General features: G+C 29.9%; 1 protein-coding gene across 1 annotated transcript in view; it reads right to left on the bottom strand.

The window, feature by feature from the left end:
- Positions 1–583: 583 nt before the first annotated feature.
- Positions 584–27,966, bottom strand: part of LOC123292844 — a gene marked incomplete at its 3' end in the record, with an annotated part of 140,590 nt that continues 113,207 nt past the window's right edge. The window contains exons 11-23 of the mRNA XM_044873557.1: positions 24,753–25,121; positions 23,476–23,589; positions 23,148–23,358; positions 22,912–23,089; positions 21,824–21,902; positions 16,259–16,279; positions 5,233–5,649; positions 4,304–4,370; positions 4,178–4,258; positions 3,833–4,110; positions 3,226–3,780; positions 2,935–3,150; positions 584–778 (exon numbers count right to left, since the gene is read on the bottom strand). Coding sequence (XP_044729492.1) covers positions 584–778; positions 2,935–3,150; positions 3,226–3,780; positions 3,833–4,110; positions 4,178–4,258; positions 4,304–4,370; positions 5,233–5,649; positions 16,259–16,279; positions 21,824–21,902; positions 22,912–23,089; positions 23,148–23,358; positions 23,476–23,589; positions 24,753–25,121 — 2,781 coding nt within the window. The remainder of the gene's footprint in view (positions 779–2,934; positions 3,151–3,225; positions 3,781–3,832; positions 4,111–4,177; positions 4,259–4,303; positions 4,371–5,232; positions 5,650–16,258; positions 16,280–21,823; positions 21,903–22,911; positions 23,090–23,147; positions 23,359–23,475; positions 23,590–24,752; positions 25,122–27,966) is intronic.

A 27,966-nucleotide genomic window follows, 5' to 3' on the forward strand; every position in this document is an offset into this window, starting at 1 on the left:
TTTGGCTCAACTGATTTTTTTTAATTAAAAAAAAGATCGCAACCATCTATTTAAGAGACCTTCTACCTTTTATTGTAGTGGTTACAAATAGGATGTAATAAAAAAGGTTTTGACCAGTTTCTTCCCTATAATTATTTAACGGACTATATTAACAACACGCAGAATAAAAACAATAGAAAGAGTTAAAACGGGAAAAGAGATAATTATGTATATGCATTAAAACGTACAATCTTGTACTTTTAGATCGACATGAAGCTGGATTTACAATAACATTATGTTCAACATCAATATCTGGCGTTGTGTTGTTCACAATCGAAGAAATCCTCTTCGAGTATACGGGCTTCGTTTTGTTCAATTCGGTATTGTTGTTGTGATTGGCTGTTGAAAATAAACTCGAATCGTTCTCGATTATATGTTTGTAACTCGATGCCCGTATCAGAGCTGGATGATGTCTCCTGGTTTTCACTTTCTGTCCCACATTCTTCTCTGACGATTGTGTTGGCTTGTCGTTGTTTTTCGCATTCGTAGTAGGGCTTTGTTGTACAGATGATGTACGCTCCACCGTCCCCGTCTTTAGTGTTTTTTCGCTTGTTGAACATACACCAATTAAATTTGTTTGTTTGTTCGTTGTTGCGTTCGTATTTCGTATGACTCGTCGTGGCGGTGGGGGTGGTGGTGTTTTGGTTGACGTAGTACTTTTTGTTGACGATTCGGTTTGGCTTCGTTTGGTGTCCTCGGCAGCACATGATGTGTCAGCAACATCTCCATATTCGCTGCCCTACCAATAAGATACATGCTGGACAAGTACATTTTGATTTTTCTAGCTACATGATTTGAATGAATTTGTTTTTGGTTACAAAAATTGTAATTTGCAACAATTAGTGTTTAAACAATGATATAAATGATAGTTATTACGTCAAAAAAAAATTTTCTAATCATGACTATGGATGTACTCATGTGAAATGTTGGGTCTCGGAATTGTATAGTGAATTTTTTGATTATTTTTTTTAGATGGGTGATTAAAAAATTTTTAGAAAAGTTAAGGGTTTTATGAGCCCCATTTGAAAAATGAATTAATATTTAGATTTACGTTTTTAACTCGATACTAGTGGTATTCTATAGTTTTCAAAAAATTCACTCGTAAAAATTTTTAATCAACCAAATTTCCTGAATGGATTAACCAAAAAAATTCTTCATTGGGTTATATTTTGCTAATAATAACTTGATAATAATATGGGGAACCAAAAAACTTATAAATGCATTGTTAAATCCAGGGGCCCAGCATTACACGGAAATGCTTAGCTGTGACTAGACTATAACATATTATTCAAAATTTCGAAGCATTTGATAAAATGGCAACATTGTACATGGTACTGGGTATAAGGTGTGTAGCAGCTTTTGTGTGTGTATAATATTTTGTGAAATCGGTTTAATTATAAGAATAAATTATTCATACTTAGGTGAATTATCTGTGTCAAAAGTAAAAAGTGGCCAAGTATATTTTTATGTTAAGGATTTAAAACGCATTTTATTTCTTTCAAACTATTGAGTAACTCGTAATTTTAATAAAACAATCTAAGTAGACAATGTTACAGTGTCACAATTTTAATCATTTTACTTTGATTATTTCATCTGGATTCCAATTTTGTAGTAATTTTGACTTCACGTGAAATTAAGTTTTTGTGTCAGAAGCAACTTACTAAAATAGAAGCCAGGCGGTATTTACTATTTTAGATTTTTAGTCTGACGTTTAAGGATGTTGTCTTGGTACAATATTGTAAAAACGTTTTGGATTGCGCGGTAAGAGTTTATAAAATTTCGTAAAACGAGGTATAATTTTTGTCTATACTGTACCACACAACTCTGTAAACATACTAAAATAGGTGTGTTCTTAGTTGCTTACAAACTTCTACTATAGTTATTTATGTCACAATCAAAGTACTCTAATGTAGTTACTGTTCAACGATAAAATGGTTTAGCTTTGCGTTATTATATATAAACAATGAAACGGTCAATTATTATTTTTTTTTTTAACTCAGGACAAATACATCAATCATTGTTGAAAATTTCTGATAATTTTTTTTTTCTTTTTTTATTAAAAAACTTGTTAAAACACAACCTCTCTAATGCTCCCCGTGTAAAAGATTCAAACTTTAATTAAATTTATCTCGAGCTAGGGACGGTCAATCAACTTCAAATTTTTATGGTAATTGTATTATAATATCCTTAATTAATATACAAAAATTTATAATTTTCTGACACTATGCTCATAGTAAGACTACCTTCAGTGGATCAAAGATATAAATAAGTACTTAGTTTTATTGAGTGGAATTAACATAATCGTTGATACGGAAGTGTCTAGGATTTTTTACCCTGATGTTCCATTTTTGGTAAAACTAAGATTCAGAAATTCGATCCTAGCGAGGTATATTAAAAATAATTTCAAAATTATAGAAAACAATACGTATTTAAAAAATAGGTTATTATGGAATACCGTTTGACGTGTAGTTTTCACGATTATTCTAATACAGGAGAAATTGAATTATGGAATTATTTATGAGTTGAAGGTGTTAAAAGTGAAATACAAACACAAAAAATAAAATCGTGAACACACAAAATTTTGTGAATTTGCATAAAAATTTGTTAGGTGACCGAATTCTTAGCCAATAAAATTTTGGTTGGGATGTTTAAATACACATTAAACTAACTATATTCTAAAATGTTAAAACTACAGCGCACTCTCTAACCTCTGTGGAAAATAGCAAAATTAGTTATACAGTGGAAATTTTTTGGTTAGTTAAAATATTTATTTACTAACTCTCTTTATTATTGGTTTCTCCTCAGTAAAAGTCTTCACCTATAAGTTTTAAAATGTGTAGTATGAAAAATTAAATTAGTATCGCTATAGTTGTTTTACCACGTTTAGCATCCTACCTGCTCCGGAGAAGGAGTTGAATCATGCAGGTTAGGTACTGATGCTCCAGTTGTAGTACAACTTTCTGTATCATCTTCTTCCATTAAAGGTTCTAATCTCCTTCTTGGCAACAATCCACGTACAGCAGATGCTGTCATTGGCGGAGCCATTAACAATTCATCCATCATAAGATCATCTTCATCACAGTTTGCTGATGACGTTGAATCATGAGGAGACTGAAATTTTACATATAATTTAAAAAAGAAAACTTTTTGCCAATTTCTTTTGACAACTAATAAAAATTGACTTACGGAAAGAGATTCGCCTTGCGAATTAGGAAATGTTGGAATTTCGTCCAATTCTCCACCACTGGTTGGTGTACCCCAAATTTCTTCTCCTGATGTAGCGCCAGAGTTCTCATATTCGTCGTCAATACCTGGACCACCTGAATTAACGATGCCCAAATCAATTTCTGGATCCGATTTTATTTGCGAATCTGCTGGTCTTAAGTAACCAGCAATTGCTGCCCGTGACTCTTCTCCCAATTTTTCGAAGATTGCCATTTTTTCGGCAACGAATGATCCCGCTCGTGCAGTCCATCCAATAATTGATTGAGTGATGGGCTCAATATTATCATCGTCATCATCTTCATCGTCTTCGTCTTCATCTTCTTCTTCAGAAGATGAAGGTTCATCACCAATGTCATCAGGCGCTTCTACCAACTCATCTGAAGGTATTCGTCCTAAACTTGACCACGTACCATATCGTTTTAATCCAGGATTTTTGGGTACCATTACAAGATATGGTGGTTCTTCCGTTTGTGGAGAGTCTTCAGGTGATTCATCATCAACCACTGTTTTCTGAAGCTAAATATTTGAAATGTAATTTATATAATTTTGTTATATAACTAAATCTTACTTGTAATTTTCGCTTCGGTGAATGCTTTGGAGATGATTTCGGTGATGATTTATCTTGATCTGTGGTAAGAGGAAAATGCGATCCTTCGTTCGTATTTCGTGGTAATGTGTCTGGCGTTGGCGGTAAGACTGATATTTTTGGTACTTCTTTTTTTTTTGGTGCATTTTTTGGAGCAAATGGATCCATTTGTATTAACGATGTTGTTGGATTAATTGCGCTTAAACCCATTAACATTAGTGAACCCCAATCATCAGAATATGGATCGTTATTAGAATTTTCTAGAATATTTTAATAAGACTTTAAATAAAATTAAGGTTTCAAAATCGTTAATCGACGAGAACTAACCTTTGTTAATTTCTTGATTGTTATTAAATTCTGAATCACAGTAGTGTTGATTGTTGCAATAATTTGAATTATGACTTAAATTATTATTGGTACGATTTATATTTGAATTAGGATGTGTCGTTAAACATGTCTTATGACATTGTCGACATACAGGAACTTTTTCAGGTACTAATGGACTAGAGCGTACTGTAATCTAAAAATGTAAAAATTAGTATATAGCAAAAAATCAAGTTAGAAGCTAATGTATCAAGAATTATAGCAAAAAAAAAAATCATGAGTAAATCTTTGACCTCCCAGGTGCGAGGTCGACTAAGATCAAGGCCAACAATATCATGAATTCTTAAATACTGGTACGAGTCCGGGTAGTTTTCTATCAAGCAAAATGGCATTCATTCTTCTGGTATTTTAGATTGAATTTGATCGACTTTTAAATAGATTCTGCTCGTCTTAAATGCTTCCCGTATAGATGAAGAAGTAAAAGATGAGGCTTAAAAACCACGTGCTTTTGAATCGGGAAATATTGTTTCGTGAGTACAGTTTGTTGCAAAACACACTTAGCTCAAAGCATTGGTTTTTCAGTTGTTACTATCGGGTGGCCATCATCATCGGCGCTAGAATAACCCATATTCGAATATTATTGTTGTGTTCGTATCGGCAGGTCTGTAACTTTGATACAACTTGAATTTCGCCAGATATTTTATATCCATCGAAATGATGTGAGATTGTGTCTCACCTGGAAACGAAGTCGTTTCGATTGATATTCAATCGCCGGAAGAACTCACTCTGTACCGAAGTGACAGCTTAGCCATTTCGAATTAAAAAAATTATACCTTAATATGCTGGCATATTATGAAAACTCCATGATGACAACTGAAAAATAAATGTCTTGAATTAAGACATGTTTTGCAATAAACCGCGCCATTTTGTTCCTAATGATCGAGTACTTCACAATAAAAAACCACTTGGTTTTTATACCCCACCCTGTATAAATCAACTCCTTTTGATAACCACGCATTATATTTTTCGTATTTTAATTTAGAATTGAGGATTCTTACTTGACTTCCAGAAGTTGTACTTTTCGATGGGCTACCATCAATATCACTTAAGAGTACAGAATCACATCGCTGTTGTTCCAAATACTCTTTCGCACGTATACCATTATGATGACGATGTTGTGTCTCAATATTATTCGTTGAATTAATCAACATGTCAGTATCAATTAAATGTAATTCACGTGAACGACGACGTAGTTCTTCTTCAGTCCATACTTCTGGCTCAACTTCGTCATCTGCACTTTCATCACCATGGCCATCCGCATGAATGTTATTATTATTTGTACCTAATTCACCTTTTATCCATTGTGCCAAATGTAAGGCACTACCTTTATTTGTACCACTTTTGCCTAATTGTCTACATTTATGTTCTATAAGTTCATTCAATTGTTTCTGTGAGTTATCAGGTATAGAGTTATGCTGATTTAGTTGTGGGTGATGCGTTGGAGTCTACGAAAGAAAACACAAAACGTTTCAAATCATTCTAAATAGTAATTATTTAAGTATTGCTGTCTTTTTTGGACTTTATAACGTGTCCAAAGTTTATGTAGATGGAGTCCTTTGGTAAAATACCTAACGCAAACAGGACAGGAAAGAGAGGCTTTTCAAGAAAATGTGACGTTCGAAATTTGTTGCCCATTAAATTTTTTAATCTTTGTCTTTTTTGTTCTTTGTAAATATTTATAGATTTTTTGATTATTTATAGAAGAGTCTAGAAATTGCGACTTCATATTTGGCGAAGGTGGAGGGAGGGGTTCGAAAAGACATAATTTTGCTTGCCATATTTTATGGATGGCCATATTTTATGGATGAACCATAAGCTGATTGATGAATATTTATTTTTAGTAAAGAAAGTAATTGTAATCGCAAAAAGGATCGGTTCGACGGAAATAGGTATTCATTTTGAGAAATCCTGAATCTATTTTGACTAATTTTGATGTAAAGTGTTTGTATGTAGGTATTTCGGATTATTTTAAAACAATAGCGGTAGAATGTAAAATTATATATTTAGGACTATTGTATCATCTAGCTGTGCACTGCTCTTTTTCGCAACGCTAATTCTTTGTACATACGTAGCAACATCGGAAATTACTTATTTCAATAAAAATATCTATTTAATTTGTTTATAAACGTACAAGGAAGATAAAAAACGAATGAAAAAATATTTTCCCAAAAAAAATTCTTAATTAAGCACCCCAAAAGTTAATATGCACCATTTATTATGTGTATCTATCTTTGGCAGTTCAAGTCTCAAATAGTCGAAACAAATTAATCATCTGTTAGAAGACTAATGGCTTTATTTTAGACATGCTCATAAAAATCGGTTTGATTGTTTACAAAAAGGTGTTTACGAAAAGGGAACGGGTAGATAATCTATGATTATCAGAATATCTAACATTTTACGAATATGCTATTTTATGTTGGGTTTTTTTTAAATTTTTTGTATACAATTTTGCGTCTCAGATTCTTATCAGATTTCGGTGATTATTTCAAAAATTGTTCTTTAATCATTTATTTGCAATATTTATTAATGTTTATCATGGGTTTTCCAGTTTGAAAAAACGAATAATACTATATATTTGAAATTTGGAGTATACTTCTTAGATACAGATCTATAGTGATCTTAAGATTAATAGTATACAGAATGTTCGATTTACATCTAGACATATAAATATCACGAGTATGACAGAGTACATGCGGTAAGCAATGCAGCTAAGTAAGAGCTATTATAGGTGTTATATGAAATTTCAAAAGTTACTTGTATCGTGGCTTATCTGTTGTAGTTCATCTATTCAACTAAAAAACTCTCCAAGCGTCTTACAACTATCCCAACGCATATCGAAGCTTAAACACATGTATATAATACCTCCCACATAGATACATTGCTTAACGTATGTATTCTGTCATACTCGTGATATTTATACACCTAGATGTAAATCGAACATTATGTATACAATTTGTAATGGTACAGTAGGTTTTTTCTTTTCGACTCAAAGTGATATAAGCTATGCTAACTTTAATTGATTGAAACTATGTAAATAGCTTTAAAAATGAAAGTACATTTCATTTGCAACGGCATTATGACTTCAGTTTGGATTACTTCAAAATTTATATTTCGATAATGTACAAGTTTAGAAAATCAGATAAGCTCTAAAGAATAGTTCGTGTTTGAATTCGTGTAGTGTTGTTTGTGCGAATGAAACGATTGTGTATCATAAATAGAAGGGCGACTACCCTTAATAAATTCTCGATCAGTTTTTATTCCTGCTCGAAACTTAAGTATCGAGGAGGCAACCTGATAGTGGTTTATCTACATCCTTCATGAAAATCGATAAGAGATCTCCCAAAATGGTTATTTTTTAACTTTTATATCATGTGGGAGAACCATCGATATTGTGAAAAAGTAACCTTAATAGAATAGTTATTTAGATCAACGGTGGTCGATCAAACCAAACAAGTTTAGAAGGGTTTTAGATGGAAATTGTCGATTTAACTATACAATCATCTTAATCTGAAGATCTTGAATAAATTCGCATATAAGGTGTTTAAGAATAACGACACCCTCGTAAAAATTACTAAAAGTAAACTACAGATTGTTTAAACCTGAAAATTTGACATCTTGCGTCTTGGTAAGGACTACAGTAAACATGATTTGAGATATTGTATTGAAATTTGAGAATTTTGAATCTATCATGATGAGAAGGAAACTCAGAATTAGACTCTTCAAAGACTCGATTAAAGAGCTAATTAGAGTGCACTCGAGAAAGTTAATAGATCTTTGACTTAATATCATCGATTTAACTAGTATATACTCAATCAAAATTTCTCAAATTAATTCACACATTGCGTTTGTATGAAGGATCATGACTTCTTTGTCTTGTTAACACTTTTGATAGAGAAATTTTAAACGTGTTATCTCTCCCAAAAAACCTGTCATCAGGAGACATCGAAGCTTCCGGATGACAAGTAACCTTCAAGAAGCACCCCCAGAAAATTTGAAAGGTGGTTCGAGATTTTGATGTAGCGCGCCGTCTCCTAATACACGACTCCAGCCTACGGCTGCCATTGGTTATCTTCAAGAAAAGTACATAGAACAAAAAGGTCTAGGCATCAAATGAACCGAAATATACAAGTCGTTTCCAATAAAATAAAGAAATTATGCGGTTACCAAACTACAAATAAGACACTGAATATGCATTTACAATCGATATTCAATAATTACAATATTAGTGCCAAATATTAACGTAAACAATTTTTATACATTTGAAGATTAGAAATGATTGAGTAACTATAGTAGAGTGTTAATATTTATGGAAAAAAGCATTAAAATAATACATGCAAAAAAATGTAAAAATAAATTACCCAAAACTAAGAATCAAATAAAAATAAAAAAGCACTAAAAAATTATTCCCCAGGATGCAGTATAAAGTTATTAAGGTCATAGTTTAGAAATAGAATCAATCAGATACTTCTTTATCCATTCATATTGATTTCATCTTTTTTAGCCCGATGCGTTTCTATCCAATTAGCACAATAATGAACATGACTCAAGATCTTCTAAAAATAAGAAACTTCTCAAAATTTTATGGTGAATTGTTAATGAAAAAGCTAGATAAATAACAGCAATAAACTTATTGAGTTACAACGCTTTCTTTTTTAATTTACACTTTTTAAAGCTTTCAATTTTGACGTATGAATGCTTTATCAATACATTAAAATTGAAAGCTTAAAAAAAGCCCAAATAAAAAGCGAAACGTTGCAACAATTAATTTGTTTTATCTACAGGATTATATCTCACATAATTTTGCATTGTGAATCATCATTTTCATTGCTACAGCAAAGAAATGAAAGCAGTAATTAAAAGAATGAATATGTCACTGTATGGTTACAACAATCTTTTGAAAATAAGAATTTAATTATATATTTTCTGCTTTTGAATACGTTTAGGTTGAATTTTAACTTTAAAACAGAGGCCTATGGTTATGGTACAGTTAAAGATGTTTCAAATAAAGGTAAATAATTGAAACTTCTCGCATTTTGCTAAAACCTATTGGAATGTGTTTCTTAGGTTTCAAATGTCATTAGTAACGCATGAGTTTGTGGTGCAAATGTTTCTATTTGTTAATAAACAATAAGTTGTTAATTCAATGAAACGGTTAATGTTAAAGTTGATTTACAAAACTAGTAAATAGGCAACTTGAATTACATATACGTTATAAAACAAACATTTAACATTTACGTCATACAAGTTGCCTACTAATTTTTTAAGTGAACTTTTTAAATGACATTGGTCGTTTCATGTATTAACATTTTATTGTTTATTTACAAATAAAAACATTTGCGCCACTAATACATGCGTTACCAATGATATTTGACACCTAAGAAACACATTATTAGCCGATTTTAGTAACATCTTTTACTGTAGGTAGGTACTATTATTTACACTCGTGAAAAATGATTCTAAGCGAATTTAGAATTTATTCTTGTTGGTAGTAAGGATAATATTTAACTTAACAAGCAAGGAGCATAAATCTCTCTTTTATTTATTTTTAATTTACTTATGGTTTAAGTTGTGCTTTTAAGTTATGAAAGCACATTTCTGCGTATTACATAGAAATATAATTTATATTTTGATGAAATCAATTAGTACACTGTACAATAAATTATTATTTGATTTGATCTTGTATCTTATTGATTGATTCTGTTTCATTACTATGTTTTAGGTGCAATAAACTACATATAAGTAAATAAAATCACCAAGCAGCTCCAATTGCTCCAATAATAATTTTATTGTATACAACTAATAAATAGTTATTACAATATGCATAACAATTTCACATCATTACGATTATAATGTTTTTTTTAATCAAATCCCATTTACAACAAAATTTATTTATTATTTATTGAAAAAATATTGATTTTCTTTAATTACAATTTATATTTAGTAAGAATTAAATTTTTCAAATAATCAATTATTTATCTACAGCTTCTTTGTGTGTACAGTCGAATTAAACAAAAAATGAGCTAATACGCAAATGAATCGGGGTAAAAAAATCCTAATTACATATTAAAGCTATTTAATACAGGAGATTGCATAAGTATCTACAATTTTACAGTAGATATTATTAGTCTTCACTGATAATATCAGTAAAGTAAGATATATACATAAAAAAAGTCTTTTTTTTTTCTTTTTTTTTTTAAAATTAAAGGCGATAATTTGATTTGCTACAATCTTAGACCATTAAGTACATGGACAGAGCGTCTTTTATTTAAAGCGTGCCAAAATCTGCGGTGTGGAAATGTCGAAACAAGGTGTTATTGCCATACTTGTCATTGCGGATTAGTAAAAAAATATGTTAAAAAAATGTGAAAAGTATTTTTTTAAGGCAAAAAGCGAAAAAGTTAAGTGAAATGTCACTAACTCACCCAAGAAATTACCTTAGATGTTGGCACACCTTTGCCTGTATGGAAAGACAGGCGATGCTCAGGCGATGTAGGTACTTAATGGCCTAAGGTTTAAATACTATATGACGCTCCCAGTTATATTAGAGCACGTTTACGTTTCTTGAATTGTACATTAAAACGGTCGGTTTCAAATTTTAGCTTATGTTTAAAAATAATCCTCAAGAAATTCTGCATAAGAAAGACGAGTCTTGTTCCTACCAATTTGCAACTTTCTGCTAGAAATTGGTTGATTTCAAATTTCAATATTCTAAAGTTCAATATTTGTAAACAATTTTCGTGTGACATTTACAGAATAATGTCTGTTGGCTTGGGGAAAGGAAAATCATAAAAGTTTGTTTTATATTTGCTTTTGAAAGATGACTTTTTTTCTGCAATTCTGAAATATATTACATTCGTGGATGGGTAGTTTCAGTTTTATTAATTATGTTGTTATGTAACGAATTCTAAAGAAACAACATCTTTTGTACTTTATACCTACTTATGCTTTCCATGTTTTACTATTATAGTCAAGTCGACAGACTACGAATCAAGTGACCCTTATATAGAAAAATGCTTCGAATGAATGATATTTCGAATAAAAAACATAAGGTAACAATAAAAGTCATTATTATCTATCTTGTGATACTTTAAAAAATGAATCTTCCATCAAACGACAAGGTGGTGGAAGTAAGCATATGGTTGCTTCTTGTACGATCTTATAGTACAGTTAAACATGTTACAAATAAAGGAAAATGAAAGAAATCGGTCGCATTTTGCTAAAACCTCATAGAATGTGTTTCTAAGGTGTTAAATATCATTAGTTACGCATGAGATAGTGGCGCAAATGTTTCTCTTTGTTAATAAACAATAAACTGTTAATTCAATGGAACGGTTAATGTTAAAGTTGACTTACAAAATTAATAAGTAGGCCACTTGAATTACGTATACGTTATACATGTATAATATTTTTCGATTATTTGACTTAACACTTAATATTTACGCCATACAAGTTGCGTAACTACTAATTTTTTAAGTGAACTTTAACATTGATTGTTTCATTGAATTAAAAATTTATTGTTTATTAGCATTTAGAAACATTTGCGCCACTAACTCATGCGTTACTAATGATATTTGACACCTAAGAAACACATTCCATGAGGTTTTATCAAAATGCGAGCGGTTTCTTTCATTTTCCTTTATTGGCCAATTTTTGTAACATCTTTTACTGTACTTTTAATCCCATTTGCTTTGTTGCAGAAAATCTGTCGACTGAACTGTTGAAAAAGATAGTTTATATTTTATAATAGAGAAAGAAAGGTAGATTAAGCTAAGACAAAGCAACTCAATTGCGAACAATGTTAAGATATACAATATTTAACAACAAAATGATGTACGTATGTTGTATTATTTATATGTTTTAGGTTAATATAGTGAATGCCTGTATTTGTGTAGATGATAGAGGATTCATTACCTACATTTTATTGAACAAAATAAGAAAACCTCGTGAATGAATGCTTGACAAGGGCAATTTAAATATTATTGTATAAGGAATTTTGTTTAGACCTATAATAAGAGCTTTGAACGATAGAGAATGATGATATATCATCATCATAGAAACAAAAACATTTTAATATTTGTTATTTTCCACTGGCCAGAAATTTGGTTCATTTTGCAGTTGAACGAAAAGTTTCTGAGATTCAAACTGAAATTTTTTCGAGCTATTGTACTTTGTATATACGATTTTGAGAGATGTTTCATTCTTGCTAGGGAGACATCTCAAAGATATCCTGTTCTACTATATTAGGTATATTACAGTTATAGGATACAACCATACATGAATACATGATCAAATGTTGGCTAGAAGACACATTTATAAGACTTTCTTGTTGGAAATTTGTGAAAATCGTGTTATATCTCTTAATCATTAAACATTGTTTGTAAGATGTTAATCGAATAATAGCTTGAAAAATAGTTTTACTAAGTTTGGAAAATGAGTCGACATTCTCTTATCGACGCTACCAACATTGGTGGAATTTTTCAAAGAACAATTGGGGTCGGTAGAATCAAAGTTATCCTAGCTACATTTAAAACATCCCTGTCACATTAAGTTATTTTCATAAAAAAAAAAAAAATTAAAAGTAATTCGTTATGAAGAAAAAGGTAGAAATTTTTCTAGGAAAATGATGCCAAATTGCATTTGGATCAGTGTAGCATGGAAATTCAGAATTATGCCTTTTTTTGCTAGCATGACAAAATCAGTATTATAAGAAAAATGTTACTTGAATCACTACCGTTCATCGGCAATTCATACCTGCTGCGATGATTTTGATTTGTATTTAATGCCTTGTGTAATGATTTGAGCTTTTAATTCCGAGCGCAAAAAGAGGGGTGTTATAAGTTTGACTGCTATGTGTGTCTGTTTGCCTGTCTGTTGTACCGTAGCTCATAAACGGATGAAACGAGTTGAATGTAGTTTTTTGTTTGTTTTATATTTGAAAGATAATTTGATAAAGAGTGTTTTCATCTATGTCTTAATAAAATATGAGCGGAAGATCGGGAAATTAAATTTTGTGAATTTCACTTAATCAAAGTTTAAATTTTTTTTAACATGAAAGCGCTTGATAAATAAAGCGGCGATTATTGGCATTATTTTGCGTTGAATTTGAAATAAATTTGAAAAAGGACTTGGAATTTCATCTATATGAATGATGAAGAATTTTTTTTCAATCTACCTGCGTAGCCCTAAAATATTTAACAATCCGTATATAATTCAGAATATTTAATTCTTAATTTAAATTAAAAAAAAATCATTCATCATAGATGTCGATAAAAATTATGGAAGGAAGCTGCAATTATTGTTTGAATATTAAAACTAATATAAGTGACGTCGAAGTTATAACCAATTTTTCAAAGTTAAATACCGGTCCATTTATCTTATATTACGGTCTATAAGATAAATGGGTATCTAATTTCGATTTGTTGAAATTTATTGAATACAACTGTACACTACCGTTTATGTTTACGTAAAAATTCTATAAGCTAATTTAGTATACGTTAAACTATTAATTTACAAACAAATGGCACCTTTAAAATTTTGCCGTTTTAAAATAAAACAACAAAATTCAAACTAATTTCCATTTTTTATGCAACAAAGCAATAGTTTGTTGTATATGGGTTTATTTATGGTATAATTTTCACAATTGAAGCACTACAATTAACTTGTTTAGGTACTAACGAAGTTTCAGCGCAAAAATTTAATAAAAACAAAATGTTTTTGTAAAAAAAAGTTGTGTTTTGAGTGTAATATCTTAAAAATTTTTGCATTCTTTCTGAATGAACTTGCATCGATTAAAAATAAATTACATGCGTGAAAAACTGTTTTGCAAAATTTGCACAATTAACGACAAAATTATTTCTAAGTAGATTCACATCTTAAAAACTAGGACTTCTTGTTTTCCACCGATCTAATGAAGTGTGAATCAAGCACTAGCAAAACTACTTGAAATAGAAGAAATGCACTAAGCCTAGGGATCGATCACTGGATTTTTTGACTTTGAGGCAACTATTCTTTTTGAATTCGTCAAGAACCACATAATAGAAATAACCCGAACTTATCGCCTGGAATGTGCAAGACCCATTTTTTTGTTATGACAGGACATGAAGTTAATATTCCAAAAAAAGGGGTAAAGGGGTTTTAGATCTAATAGGTACTTTTACGAATCGACCCTGTATTGCACTGACTAAAATCTTCTAATAACAGCGAACTAACAAATCCATCTTTGGTTTCCAAATTTGAAAGTTATACTTTTTTGGAGTTATAAATAGAACTAAAGTAAAAAACTTTTTAACATTCGAAAGTTTTCAGATATAAACAACGACGATGAAAGTAGATTCAGAAAGAAAAAACTATGAAAGTATTCAGAAAGAATAAGTACCTACGTGTTTGCTATTGAATAAAATAAACTAAAAATCAAAATACTAGAAACTTATCGAACAAAATCAATAAAAAAAATTAAAAAGCGTATAAACATTATCATCTATGTATACAAATATATTTTTGAGTCATATAAAAATATAAAATCAATGGCAGCGCATTAAAAACGTGATTTTTACAATTAAAAATAAAATTACTTATGAGTTGATTTCATTATAGTAAAAAATTTTCAAACAAGTTTAAAATACATTTAAGCGCCGACATTGATATACTCGTAATTAACTTTTCAAGTCATAATCTATGGCTAAAAGTTAAGATTAAGCTATTTTGAATTCTTTACGCAATAAGCCAAGTTCATACTGTTGTCTAGAAGAGCCTACCTGAAGCATACGAGAATGGTATGTTGCTGTAGTTATGGTGGGTCTACACGATACAGACTATTGTTTGTACAGATATCTGTAGAGACTGAAAGTCTGAGTAAAAATGTTCATGTAAATATGATGACGAAATGTATGTGCAGACTTATCATAAGTATGGGAATACTTCCAACTTCCGTGCTCAGACTTTTTTAACTCAGACTTTACCATCTTACCGACTTTTGTTTGCACTGATTTGTTGCGCAGACAAAATTCTATAAAAGTCTGTGTGAAGTTAGTATAGTGTGGACCTACCATTAGTTTTATTCACAGATAAAATTCTTATTAAAATTTATGAAATGAAGTGTATGGAATACGTACATATAATCTCTCCGAGCAACTAAAAAAATTGGCTTTTGCATAATTAACACAATATACTCTCAAATCTCACAGGGCAAGATCTGAACTACAAAATGATTTCGCAAACTATGAGATATTAAGGTAGCACGAGCGCCAAGGCATGTTTAGACTTGTGGTTCAAAATAATTTGTACTTTATTTTCAACTTTGATGATGAATTTTGTTATAACTTCATGAATGTAGACGAAAAATATGAATAAAATTTTTCTATATCGGTCTTGGTTTTCGAAATATCGAAATATATAATTAATTATACAATATTTTCAATTTTCGATATTTTGAAAATAACTCCAGATATCGAATAATTATTATTCTTTCTTTACATCTTATATTATTAAGTTATAACATAATTCACTATTGAAAATATATCTATTTTTAAATTTGTGTCACCACTATCGTGCTCATACATCCTGAATTAGTTGGGCACAACGGCTTTTTTTTTGTTTTCAATAATTTATTAAGGTTTTAACTTTAATTTAAATAATTTTGTTTTTAAATTTCCTCCGACTAGTTTTGGAGAAATCTATGAAAACATATCATCCATCTATTGTTTTCCTATAAGACTAATGTTAAATATGCTTACATTTGAAGTCATTTATATTTAGTCCAACTTAATATAAAAAAAATCATGACATTATCTCAAATTGCTCTCGTGCTCGTACACCCTTAAATTTATTTAGTCGTCTAAACTTGTCATAATATTTCTCAAATTTTGCTTACAGTATTTGTCTAACTATAGTACATACTTGCCTCCGATTATTATTATAAAATTTGAGGAGAACGATTTTGAAATTCTTATTAGATCTTATAAAAAATTTGATAATCATGCATTATTATTCCAATAAACAAAGTATAAGTACCATGTCTCAAAAAACCAAAGATACTTTTTTCAGATACTTTTTGCAGCTTTGTGACAACTATGAAATTTATCAATAAAGTTTTTAAATTCTTTTATTCTAATAAAAATTTCTACAAAGTGCATCAAATCTTTTAGCCATAGAATATTATTTAAAATTTAAAAAAATGGTAAAAATCATTTTACTTTAGAAAATTTTAGTAAAAATTGGGTTGATTGGTTGTGAAATTTGGTTACTTTTCACACAAAAAAAAAAATTAAAAGCATAATCGTACAATATTAATCTAATAATATAAGAAACAGAGTGAAGTTTTTTATTTAAAATTTGTTGTACCTTCAAAACAAACCCCTGACAAATTAAAATGCTAAAATAGATGAGTACCACATGTTTCTTTTTTTTGTTATTTTTTTGGCAACTTTTTTTTGTATAACACTTATTAAATAATTAATAACATTATTAGACACCTCACACCGAAATGGATTAATTAGCAATGTGTGAATGATTATGGTTCGAGGAGATAAATGTGAAAAATCCGTGCGCAATGGCTTCGTCGAGATAATATCGTCCTATTTTAATTCGAAAAACATTCCAGGAAGGCAGGTGGATGATATTTCTTGGAACGGGCAAATAAGGTCCATCCTTACGTATTTGGGCTTGTTTCGTAATCATGTCAAAAAAACCCCGATAGACCATGCAAAAAGTTCTGGTTGGCTTTTGTATTAAAATCTCCACTTAGCTTTTTCACACGGTTAGGTCCATCGCTACGTATCTAAGCATATTTCGTAGCCATGTCAAAAAAAAGCCCGATAGACCATGCAATAAGTCCTGATTGGCTTTGGTACTAAAATCTCCACTTAGCCTTTTCGCACGGAATTTTCTCGAGTATCTTCCGGGCTATTATAGCAATTTTGTTTGTAAAATTGACATATAAAAATTGATATAATTTGTTTTCTTTCTAGAGTTTATGTACAAAAATAAAGTTAAAAATTTCCTTATTACTTTATTTATTTATTTTTTTTTAATACTTATTATTTGGGAAATTATTGAGCTAAACAGAGAAAGTCGTTGTGTTAAAAACTTGTTAAAATTCAGTTAAAACTTATTAGAATACCCTTTTAAATTATGTTGTATTTGCATAAAGTACGATTAAAAATATTATAAAAATACTAGTAATTTTTTAACTTCCCAGTTTGTAAATTGATTTTTAATTGTTTCTAACATGTCAACTGTTTATATGACGCACTTTGGATTAAAAAAAGTACATCCCAGGGATGTCGATTCTCTAATTGAGCCAAGTTTTTCACTTTTATCTTTCTTATCTTAGGTGAATATATTACTATTATTAAAAAAATATTATTATTACTATTAAAAATTATTAACTAATATTTTACAATATATTATTAATTTTTTTATTTTATTTCGAATAAACCCTTTTCATGAAATGTCTTGCCCTTTAGATTGAATATTTCAAATTGTAATAAATAATCGGAGTATTTTATATCACTATCTCGATCAGTCTTTTAGTCTTCCCTCACATTTCTTCAGTTGCGTCTACGTCATTTCGATATACAGTGTGTTGCATTTAAGATGAAGACACCCACATATTTTTGTTATTTATAGGAATATCGATTTGAAATTTTGCACAGTCGTACATAGAACTAGAAATAGGCAAACGAGGCCGATTCTGAATATTTTGTCTAGCAGCAGAGATGGTTACAGATATCGAAGAAAACTGTTGCTGAATAATTGCTTAGAAAATTTTCTTATACCCCTATACCGATTTTCATCACAAAATTACCATTTTATGTTTTCATTATTTTGGTCTTTACTCAAAATTATTACAAGTTGATTGGAATATTTGAATACATACCACTATTAAATTATCAATTTGCCCAGTTTTTACATAAATTATAAAAGTTTATTTTTTTATTTTTTAGCTAATGTGCTATGGAATGTAAAAACTGGACAAATTGAGAATTTAATAATGCATTCAAATATTTCAATAAAATTGTAATAATTATGAGAAAAGTTCAAAATAATGAAAAAGTTTAAAGTGCTAATTTTGTCATGAAAATCGGTATAATATAATATTATAAGCAACTTTTTCTAATAATTTTTTTTTTTTGATATCTTTAACCATCTTTGAGGCTAGGCAAAATATTAAGAATCAGCCCTGTTTGTCAATTTATTAATAGTAGGTTGAGTTTAAAAGTTAAGATTTCGGCTAAGTATCTTAAAAAATGTGATTCATCACTTTGTATGACTGTGTAAAATTTCAAATCCATATTCCTATGAATAACGAAAATATGAGGGTGTCTTCATCTTAAAACACGACACACTGTAGATATTATTTTCTGCCGAAATATAAATTGCGATAAAATCGCCTAAAAAATTCAGTTTTCCTTTTCTTAATTTTCAATTAAAGAATCGACCTCTCAGACTTTAAAAGAACGGAAGTATATTACATAATATCAATGTTTACCGGGTAGTTAAATAGTTTAAAGTAATGTAATCTTGAAACTCTCCCAAAATGTGTGCAATCAAGATTGTGAAGTAATTTCTCATATATCTTATTGTCTAATTTGGATACTTTGAGCAAATATATAAATCTAAACAAGAATTGGTATTGGCTGCTAAATACCTTATAACTCAATGGGTTGTACACAATTGAAATTGAATTTTTTCAAATAACATGAAACTGTAGTGTGGACACAATCTTTTAGCAGTGTTTTTCATTTGTCTTCAGACAAATGTTAGCTTTAGAGTTAATATTCAATACCACCCGTTGCACACCTCCGTACACTAGCTGATAATACCTATTTCTTTTTTTTATACTAAAAACATCTGGTTCATGAGGATTGAGTGTCGATCTCAACCTAATTCAGGTAGCTGAAAATTGACACTTTGGTCGACATGCATATACGTTCAAGGATTGAATTGTTTTTCTATTCTGCAAAGAGTTTTCGGAGAAAGAAATTCAAATATTCATGAAAGAGTTCATGTACTATAATGGAATAAGAGCCTTAGAGACCTTTTTCCAAGAATTTACCAAGCTTAGTTTATTTCATCATTTCATTTTAGGTTTAAGAAAAACACCTAGTATCTTTATTTCTCAAAATTGTTTTGAAATATTTTCTCAAAACTTTAGTTGAGATTATGCTTTTCATTGCTTTACATAAAGACTCATTCAAATATTATTTGCAAGAAGCGTATCAGGCATTATTTGTTTTTTGAATTAATTACAATCAAACGGTGACATTGGTTGTAATTTTTAAGCAAATATTCTGTCTAACAACGTACAAAAGCGCTATACTTTTTATAAAGCCTATTCACACAATTTCGTAGCTCAAAATCCTCAACTAATCATAAATCAAGTTGGGTCTTTTTCACACAACTCTTATTTTGTAGTAAGATGGATGTAACGGTTCCACGTTCTGTTAATTATAACGTGGCAGTTAAAAGGCATTACAAACGTCCCCCATGGCCATGACAATCACATCATAAACACAATTTTTCACTCATTATCAAGCAATTTAACTTGACTTTTGTCAAGTTTTCTTGTTTTTTTTAACTTGACACAAGTAAATAATTCGAAAATTAAGCTTTATCCAGGAAAATGCTTACAAAAAAACTTGTTGAAAAGCTAATAATAGAAGAAGGTCGTCAACAAGGGGACGGTTAGCGGCAGCTACCTTCTTATAAACTCGAAATTTTGACAAAATGCCCGATTTTGAATGTCCAATTTATAACGCCAGGTCAACAGATCAAATTTCTTAAGTTTGCGCGATTCTTCATCATTTTCCGCCTTCGCAAATCTCTCCATTTGATTTTTTAATCTATTTTTGGCTTGTGATGCCTTTGTAATAAAAATATTGTGAATGCCAAACAGTTTCAATTTTGGCGCACATTGCATTAACACCATTGTGTCTACATATGAATGAACATATGCAGTATAGTGTCGAGATAAGCTTTGAGAAAACCAGAGACAAAAGGTGACGGGGTTCGATTTGAAGCCTTTGTTTTGCGTGACGGCTTCAGCATATGGGCGCCTTGTTATCAAGACTTTTATACGTCTTAATTATTTAAAAAAAATTTAGCAGAAGCTGTACTAACATTCATTTGGAAAAAATGGAAAAAAAAACCTTTTCAGTCAGATAACCCCCCCCCCCCAAGTTATCAAATCTCCCAGTTTTAAGTAGGACTCAGTGAGTCGTTTTAAAGTGCTTCTTGGGATTCTCGTGCTCTTGGCTGGACATATTTACTTATCTGTAGTTTTAATACACAAAGAATTTCTACATTTTTCGACTTATTCGCAGCGAGGCAAGCTATGTGGACGTAGTCCTTAGAGTATTGAGAGTTTATTCCGAATCGACCATTCATTGAGTGTCAGGTCAAATTTCGATTAAACTACGGAAAAAACAAATATTCATCAATTTTAAGATGCCGGGGCAGCTAAAAATTTTCCTGGCCTCTTACTTAAAAAGACATATCTCTCAATGTTGACCATGTCTGGTGTAGTTAGACTATTTAGAGCGTTTCAAATAATCAAACTTTAACATTAATTGAGTTTAAGTTAAAATTTAAACCCGAGTTTTCTTGATTAAACTTATATTTCGAACTATTTTTTTGTGTCATATTGAATTTTTTTTTAAAGAAACCTGATTTAAAATTATGTGCGTTCATAGAATTTTTTTAGACGTCATTTACCATAACGACGGTCAATTTTTGCTGCCATCAAAGCATCTTACAGGCAAAATAACAGCAAAACTAGTGGCGAAGAAGACGGACATTAGTCGTGAAATCAATGTTTGCAAAACTTTTTTTTTCAGCTTAATTGAATTTATTTAAAAAATTTACCTAGTCAATATCCTCCTTTCATATGGAACATAAGACATAAAAATCTTTATTAAAATCCAAGCATCAAAGTTCTAGTGAATCGGGAGGTGTTGGTTTGTCGGGTAAAAAACTGACAGTGCTACCTAAATGACTATCAAACGTATAACGATCAAATCGACTCTCAAAACCTACAATATCCCATGGATCATCCTCAAAACCAATTAAATTTGGGAATTCTTGATAATCCTCAATATTTATATGATGTTCACTGGATAAATCTGATGATGGTGTTAAGATAGCTGACGGCGATGTTGGTGAATCTGAATAATTATTAATTTTTGGTAAAACTAAACTACATTCAGAGGATTGCCTTTGTGATTGACCACTTGATTCGTCAGTTGGTGTGATTATCGCTGATGGTGTGTCAGGTGTTTTTGTTATGGAATTTTGTGTTTCATATGTGTTTTGATCTAATAATAAATTATCATTGTTTTTACTACATGAGGTTTCATCAACCGGTGATGTTGTACGTGAGAATAGTATTAGCGATGAAGCTAATATATTATCAGTTTTATTATTGTGTTGTGATAATTTATTTTTATGATGATAATGATGATAATGTTGGGATGATAATGAGGATGATGATTGAGCAGGTTTTGGACTTAGGGGCATTTTTATATTTGTAGAGTCTGTTGGACGCACCTGTCGACGGAATGTATATGAATCGCCTGATTGTAAGGTGGCAACGGACGATGTTATTGGTGCGTCTGGTGAATCCATCGGGGAACTTAATGGTGTCAATCCGATTCCAGAATGTACAAGGTATCTAAAATTAATAGAAAACGATATTTTACCAAGGGAATTTTCGATAAAATTTTCTAAATCTATTAAATTATCAAATATCTAAGATCTATAATTCAATCAATTTAAACATGAAAAGGTGGGAACGCTGCATCAAATCAGGTAGTAGAAATCGACAAAAACTGCTGTAAGGATCAAACTTTTCGATCAATTTTTTTTATTTATTTTTTGGTATAACTCGGTCGCTTGCTGAGGTTGAAAACTTGGATTTAACATTGCCTTTACATTACTTTAATTTTTAAATGTCTGAGATCTTTTAAATTTTTTAAATCTAAATTAATTTCGGTGGTTCGATAGTAGACTGCAGAACAGAAAGGGTGCTTCGTGAGTGGCTTCTTTTTGGCGAGTCCCCTAACATGAGCATGATAACGTTATATTTAAGCTATCGGTATGAAAAAATGCAGCTGGGAATTTGTCGGAAACTTATTTTGTCCGACAAAAATACTGAAACGATTTGCTTGGCTACCACCTCGAACATGTCATACTTAAGTATTTTTGCTTTTAATCATTTAACAAAGCACCCTTTCTGCCCCACAGTCGTGATTGATCTATTTTGTCTGCTATTTACAGAAAGAAAGTTAAGACTAAGAAAGTTGTGGTTAACGTAACTCGAGTGTTGAGTTAATGGTTATCGAAATTTGTTACGATTTTTTTTGAATACATAAACAATTTATGGCAGAATTTAATAATTTAAATTAAAATAACTTTAAGATTTTAGATTTTAAAAATATTTGAGTAAAACAGCTGAACTTATAGTTTGCAACTAGCTAATATTTAGTAGAAGAAAACTCCATTTTGTAGATTAAAATAACTTCAACTAGAATTTGAAGCAGCAAAGCAAGATTTTGAATTCAAATTGTAAGGCATATGAGAACGATTTTTACTGCCTGGTTGTTAAATCATAACAAGATATTAAGTTTAGGTTGCAGAAAAAAGGTATAAGTTTAAACAGCCAATAAACAGCTAAAACTTACATTTGCTTCTGAAGAAGATTTTGCCATACTGCTTTTAATTCATTATTTGGTGCTCTTAGTACAACACATCTCCTCCTTAAACCTTTTCTTGGTGTACGAGATAAATCTGGGCCACAATGCGCTGTCGGACTTTCAGCAGGTTTTCCTCCAGGTGTAATATTTATCCTAAATTCTGTAGCTAAAATATATATAAACATTAGTATTGGCTAGAATAAACTAAGTTTGTGAATGCATACCTTTTTTTCTAATGTTGAAAAATACTTCTGTTACATTTATTAATGGTAATGGTTCTTCGGTTATAAATAATACTCTATCCCTAGATACTTTGGCAAATAGAAGAATATCACTAAATAACAATGCCCAATATGGTCGAATATTTCTGCCTTCTACACGACTTAAATCACCACCAAAAATCCATTGTCTCCCAGGTACATTTAAAACAAAAGGCTGCAAAAAATTTATTAAAATTCAAATTAAAACATTATCTGAACTAGATATTTAATAATAATTTCAATAACTGAAAATTTTTTGGAAATCTAGTCCTTTAAACATTCTTTAACTTACTTTACATCGTGTAAAAACTAGTCGACTTTCTAAATCTTGAATTGATAATAAAGGTCTACCCTCTCCAACGGGTTCCATTAAACCAGAATTCGATGTAATCTCTCGATACGAATTCTAGAAAAAAAAGTTTTACAAGTAACAATTTCCCAGAAAAATTTATTATTGTTTCGTGTTACAAATATAATAATATTTGTAACGGTAATTTGAAACAGATTTCAAAAATACTGTGACTTCAATAACTCCTGCATTCAAATTGTATGCAGAATGGCAATATGAACCTGATTTTGAAGTTTTAGACGAAAATTACATAATTATTTTATTGATTTATGGAATTAGTTGACAAAAAACGAGAAAATCTCCAAAAAATTTGTTACTTTCTGACTTGGAAAAAGAAAACTTGACACAAAGGATAATATTGGATAATTGGAATTTTAGTTTTTGAGATATTGCTGAATATCGTGTAAAAAAAGCTTTTATTTAGGACCGGTCTGGAGAACTCTCAAAAAATATGCAAAATAATTTAAATGATGCGCTGGATTTTTATGTTTTATGGATCATAATTACACTTAATAATAAATGAACTTTATACAATATTAAGCGACTCAAAAAAAAAAAATAAACATATAATCGTCAAATCGACTCGATTTATGCATTTATTAGGCTAAAATTGCTATAGAAAACTTATACCGGATTTCGGAGCGGTTCGGTTTTTCTGTTTGATTTTGTATTGAACGAGGAGTATTTGATGTGTCAATTGAAGAATTGCTGTGGAATTAATGATTTTATTCGATATCTCCGAAAATATTCCTTCAACAATCAAAGAGATCCGATCTTTGTATTTTTTGGGTCACATAATTTTCCGATTTTTGTAATTTTCTTAAAAAGATAAAATCGAAGAAATCAACAACAAAAATTTTCTTCCGACATTTGATGAAACTTAGTTTGGTAGGGTTGTTTTAATACAAAAATGGACTTCATTTAACGATTAGTTGAGTAGTTCGTATAAAATCGCTTAAAATCCTGCTAGGAAAAGACCAGAAATTGCAAGTAATTTTGGAATTATCTATAATAGTTTACTTCCTTACTTTTGCATAGATCAATCACCCCAATCGCCTTCTATGGATCGACGCTTAGAAACGAATAAAAAAATCATAGTAAAATCTATTAGTTCGAACTAGAAATAACAAGCAAAAACCACACAAACAGATATAAAGCCAAAAAAAAAAACTTTCACATTTATAATATTAGTATAGGTAGCTAAATAAAAATTGATTTACCTGCAATTCTTGAACAACTTTTGATATCATCTGATAATCATCTTGATTTGATTTTGTATTCGATAACACTGTTTGTAATAATTTTAACACTTCTCTATAATGCTCTAATGGTTTATGTATAAAACCAGTAATGTCAGGACGTCGTCGTGGTATTGTTGGATTATGTAAAAATCTAACAAACTCTGAACTTGTATTTCTTGTTTTATTTGCTAAAACACAATCAGCTTTCTTGATACCAGCACAATATTTTTTATATAATGCAACCATTATTGCAACACGTTCACTATATACTTTTGGTATTAAATGAGTATGTGGTTCACCATCTTCTAATATTATATGATCTAATATTTCTTCTGTTAGTTGTAAAAGCTGTAAAAAATTACATTGAATATGAATTGATTTCGTATAAATGTAGCTTGAAATAGTTAAACGATGACGAGTTTCTGGTGGGCCCCCATACAGATTGTTGAACATTACGCCAAGTTTTGAAAACAAGATTGGCCAAAATCTTATCCATTCAGTCAATACAAGACTGAAAATATTGATGTATCGAATGATAAAATCGTTTCAAGCTCGGCTGTCAGATACTAACCCACACTAGTCTTGGTCCAAGTCTACGTAAAAGCAAAAAAAAAAAGATAGGCAGTCATAGAGACTGCTGACAGAAGTGAAAATTTAAAACTTTGGAATAAATATATCATTTTGAATTTTTAAATTAATAATACTTAATTTCATAATTTGAAAATTGAAACTGTTAACATTCTAACTAAACCGTCCACGTTTCGTTGTGGCTTTCCAATACGAATAATTAGAACAGTAAATAAAAATATTCTAGAAACACATATACCTACTACTTTCATTGCTTTTGTCAGTTATTTTCCTTTTGTCAATCCGTGGACTACTTTTCGAGTTTTGTGACCATAAGCATACGGAATTTTATATATAAGATACTATTATAAATAATAAAAAGGCAACAGTATCCACACCATGGGGACACCTAACTACAATTTTTACCCCCTACTAAAAAATATTATAATAAAATCGTCCAACGTGACTAAAGAAGTTTCCATTTAAAAAAATTAATCTCGCGTTATAAGTGTCACTAGTGATCTCGAAACCCATAATTTTTCATTTAAAATCAATATTAACGAAAAAAAGTTTTCCCAGGGAGAAAATTTTAGTAAAGTATTAAGAGGGTATCCCATATTTACAGTTTTATTATATTATTTATTATTATTATTTTTACGGATTTCTATGTTAATAACGAAGCTAAAATTCGTATTTTCGACGCTTTTAATGTATTAAATAAAAAATTGGACGTTTGAAAACGCTGGCTTAAGTATAAGTATATGTATTAGTAAGAATAAGTATATGTATTAGACAAGGACACAGGGGAACTTACTGGCAGTCTTCTCTATCGCTTTGCATATCGCATCCACCTACAGGGTTATGGTACTATGGTTTAATTAGTAGTATTTATAAGAAAGTATTTATTGTGTTTTATAAAGAAGTGTTCTAAAATTAAGCAAGAAGCTCGAATCAGACGTTAATCTTGGGACACCCTTTATTTTTATTATTATTATATAAAAGTGATAGAATTTTACTTAATTTGTATAAAAACTTTAATAAAAAAAGAAGAAGTCTCTGTTAATTTGTTTTATGAAAATGTATAATATGACTGTTCATGAAAACGTAAAACATTTTTTTTTTTTTTTTTTGTAATAAATTAATAAAATTCCTTATATATATTGTAAATTTTCTAATATTTTTTTAATTTTCTATCCAATTTTTTCTTTAAGAACAAAATTATGAATTAATTAATTATTTAGGTAAGTATTAAGGTAAGGGTAAGTATTAAGAAAATTATATAGTCATAAATAAGCCGGGTGGCATGGTGGATATAAAACTTGCCTAAGAAACCAAGGTAGACTGGTTCGTAGCCTGGTGTGGATAATATTTTTACTTTTAAATGAATTTTTCCTGTTGTTTAAATTTTCCACTTTTTTTTATAGTTAAAATTATCTATATAAACCGCCCTCTTGCCATAAATAATGTCAATTATACATATGTCGTAAATCACTACTCTGTCAGTGTGTGGGAAGTAAAACCATCATAAATATATCTTACTCTTTAAAATCATGTTCTCCTGTTACAAAATATTAAAAATATGTACAAAAATGGCTTGGTTATGCTAAAATAAGAAACTTTTTAATAGGAGAACGAACATATTATATAGTTTATCTCACTCATATTCTCCTATTACAAAATATTAAAATTTGTATTTATAAAATTAAACGCTCGTTAAGACTAAAATTTGAAATTTTTTAACAGAAGAACATATTATAACTTTATCCCACTTTTTTATAACATCTCATATTACAAAATATTAAAAAAATACTTATTTTCCTTGCTTTTTTGTTGTACATGTTAAAAATTTATTCTTGTTTATAATGTAAAATTTATGATGAAATTTTATAAGATTGTGTAATAGGAGAACATGTTATTTCACACACAAAAATTAATTATATTAGTCCCACTTTCCTACTTATGTAATAAATCTTCTGCCAGGAGGTGGGAATTAAAATAACATAAAATAATGTTTGGTAAATAATAAATAAACAACGATAGAACAAATATACTGTAAACTGTAAATTACAGAAATGCATCTAAAAGAACAAATCAACAAACTGAAAATTTTAATTAAAAACGAGTAAAAATTTTATTAAAATGTTCGCTTTGAGGTCCCCTATTGACTGTAGAAGATTATTTTTTAGATATTATAATTACTATTTTTGAATTATTAATTTTGATAATTTGTACGAACTTTCACACCCTATATCTCGTAAATGAAGCTTTTTAGTATCTACATTTTTGTGTTTACAATTTTCATTTTGTTGTTCTCTATCACCTGTAGTTGGTCGGTATACAGGGTGGGTCATTTTAATCTATAATAGCTTATAGCTAGTTTTGTGTAGATATCATATTCTGACACCAAATTGAACCTAGTTCTTCGGATTTCTTTACTAGCCAATGAAGATCCTAGAAGGTAAGAGATAAAATAACACTTTAAATTATAAAGTTGATTTTCATAAGAACCTAACATTTTCATCCATTTTTTCGAAAATCGTCAGCTTTCGGAGGAAATGCGGCTTAAAAATATGTCATTATTGCATTCAGTCGAAAAAAAAAACAAGATAACTATGGAAAACCAAGA

Source organism: Chrysoperla carnea, chromosome 2 (genome assembly GCF_905475395.1).
Source record: "Chrysoperla carnea chromosome 2, inChrCarn1.1, whole genome shotgun sequence".
NCBI classification, from domain to species: domain Eukaryota; kingdom Metazoa; phylum Arthropoda; class Insecta; order Neuroptera; family Chrysopidae; genus Chrysoperla; species Chrysoperla carnea.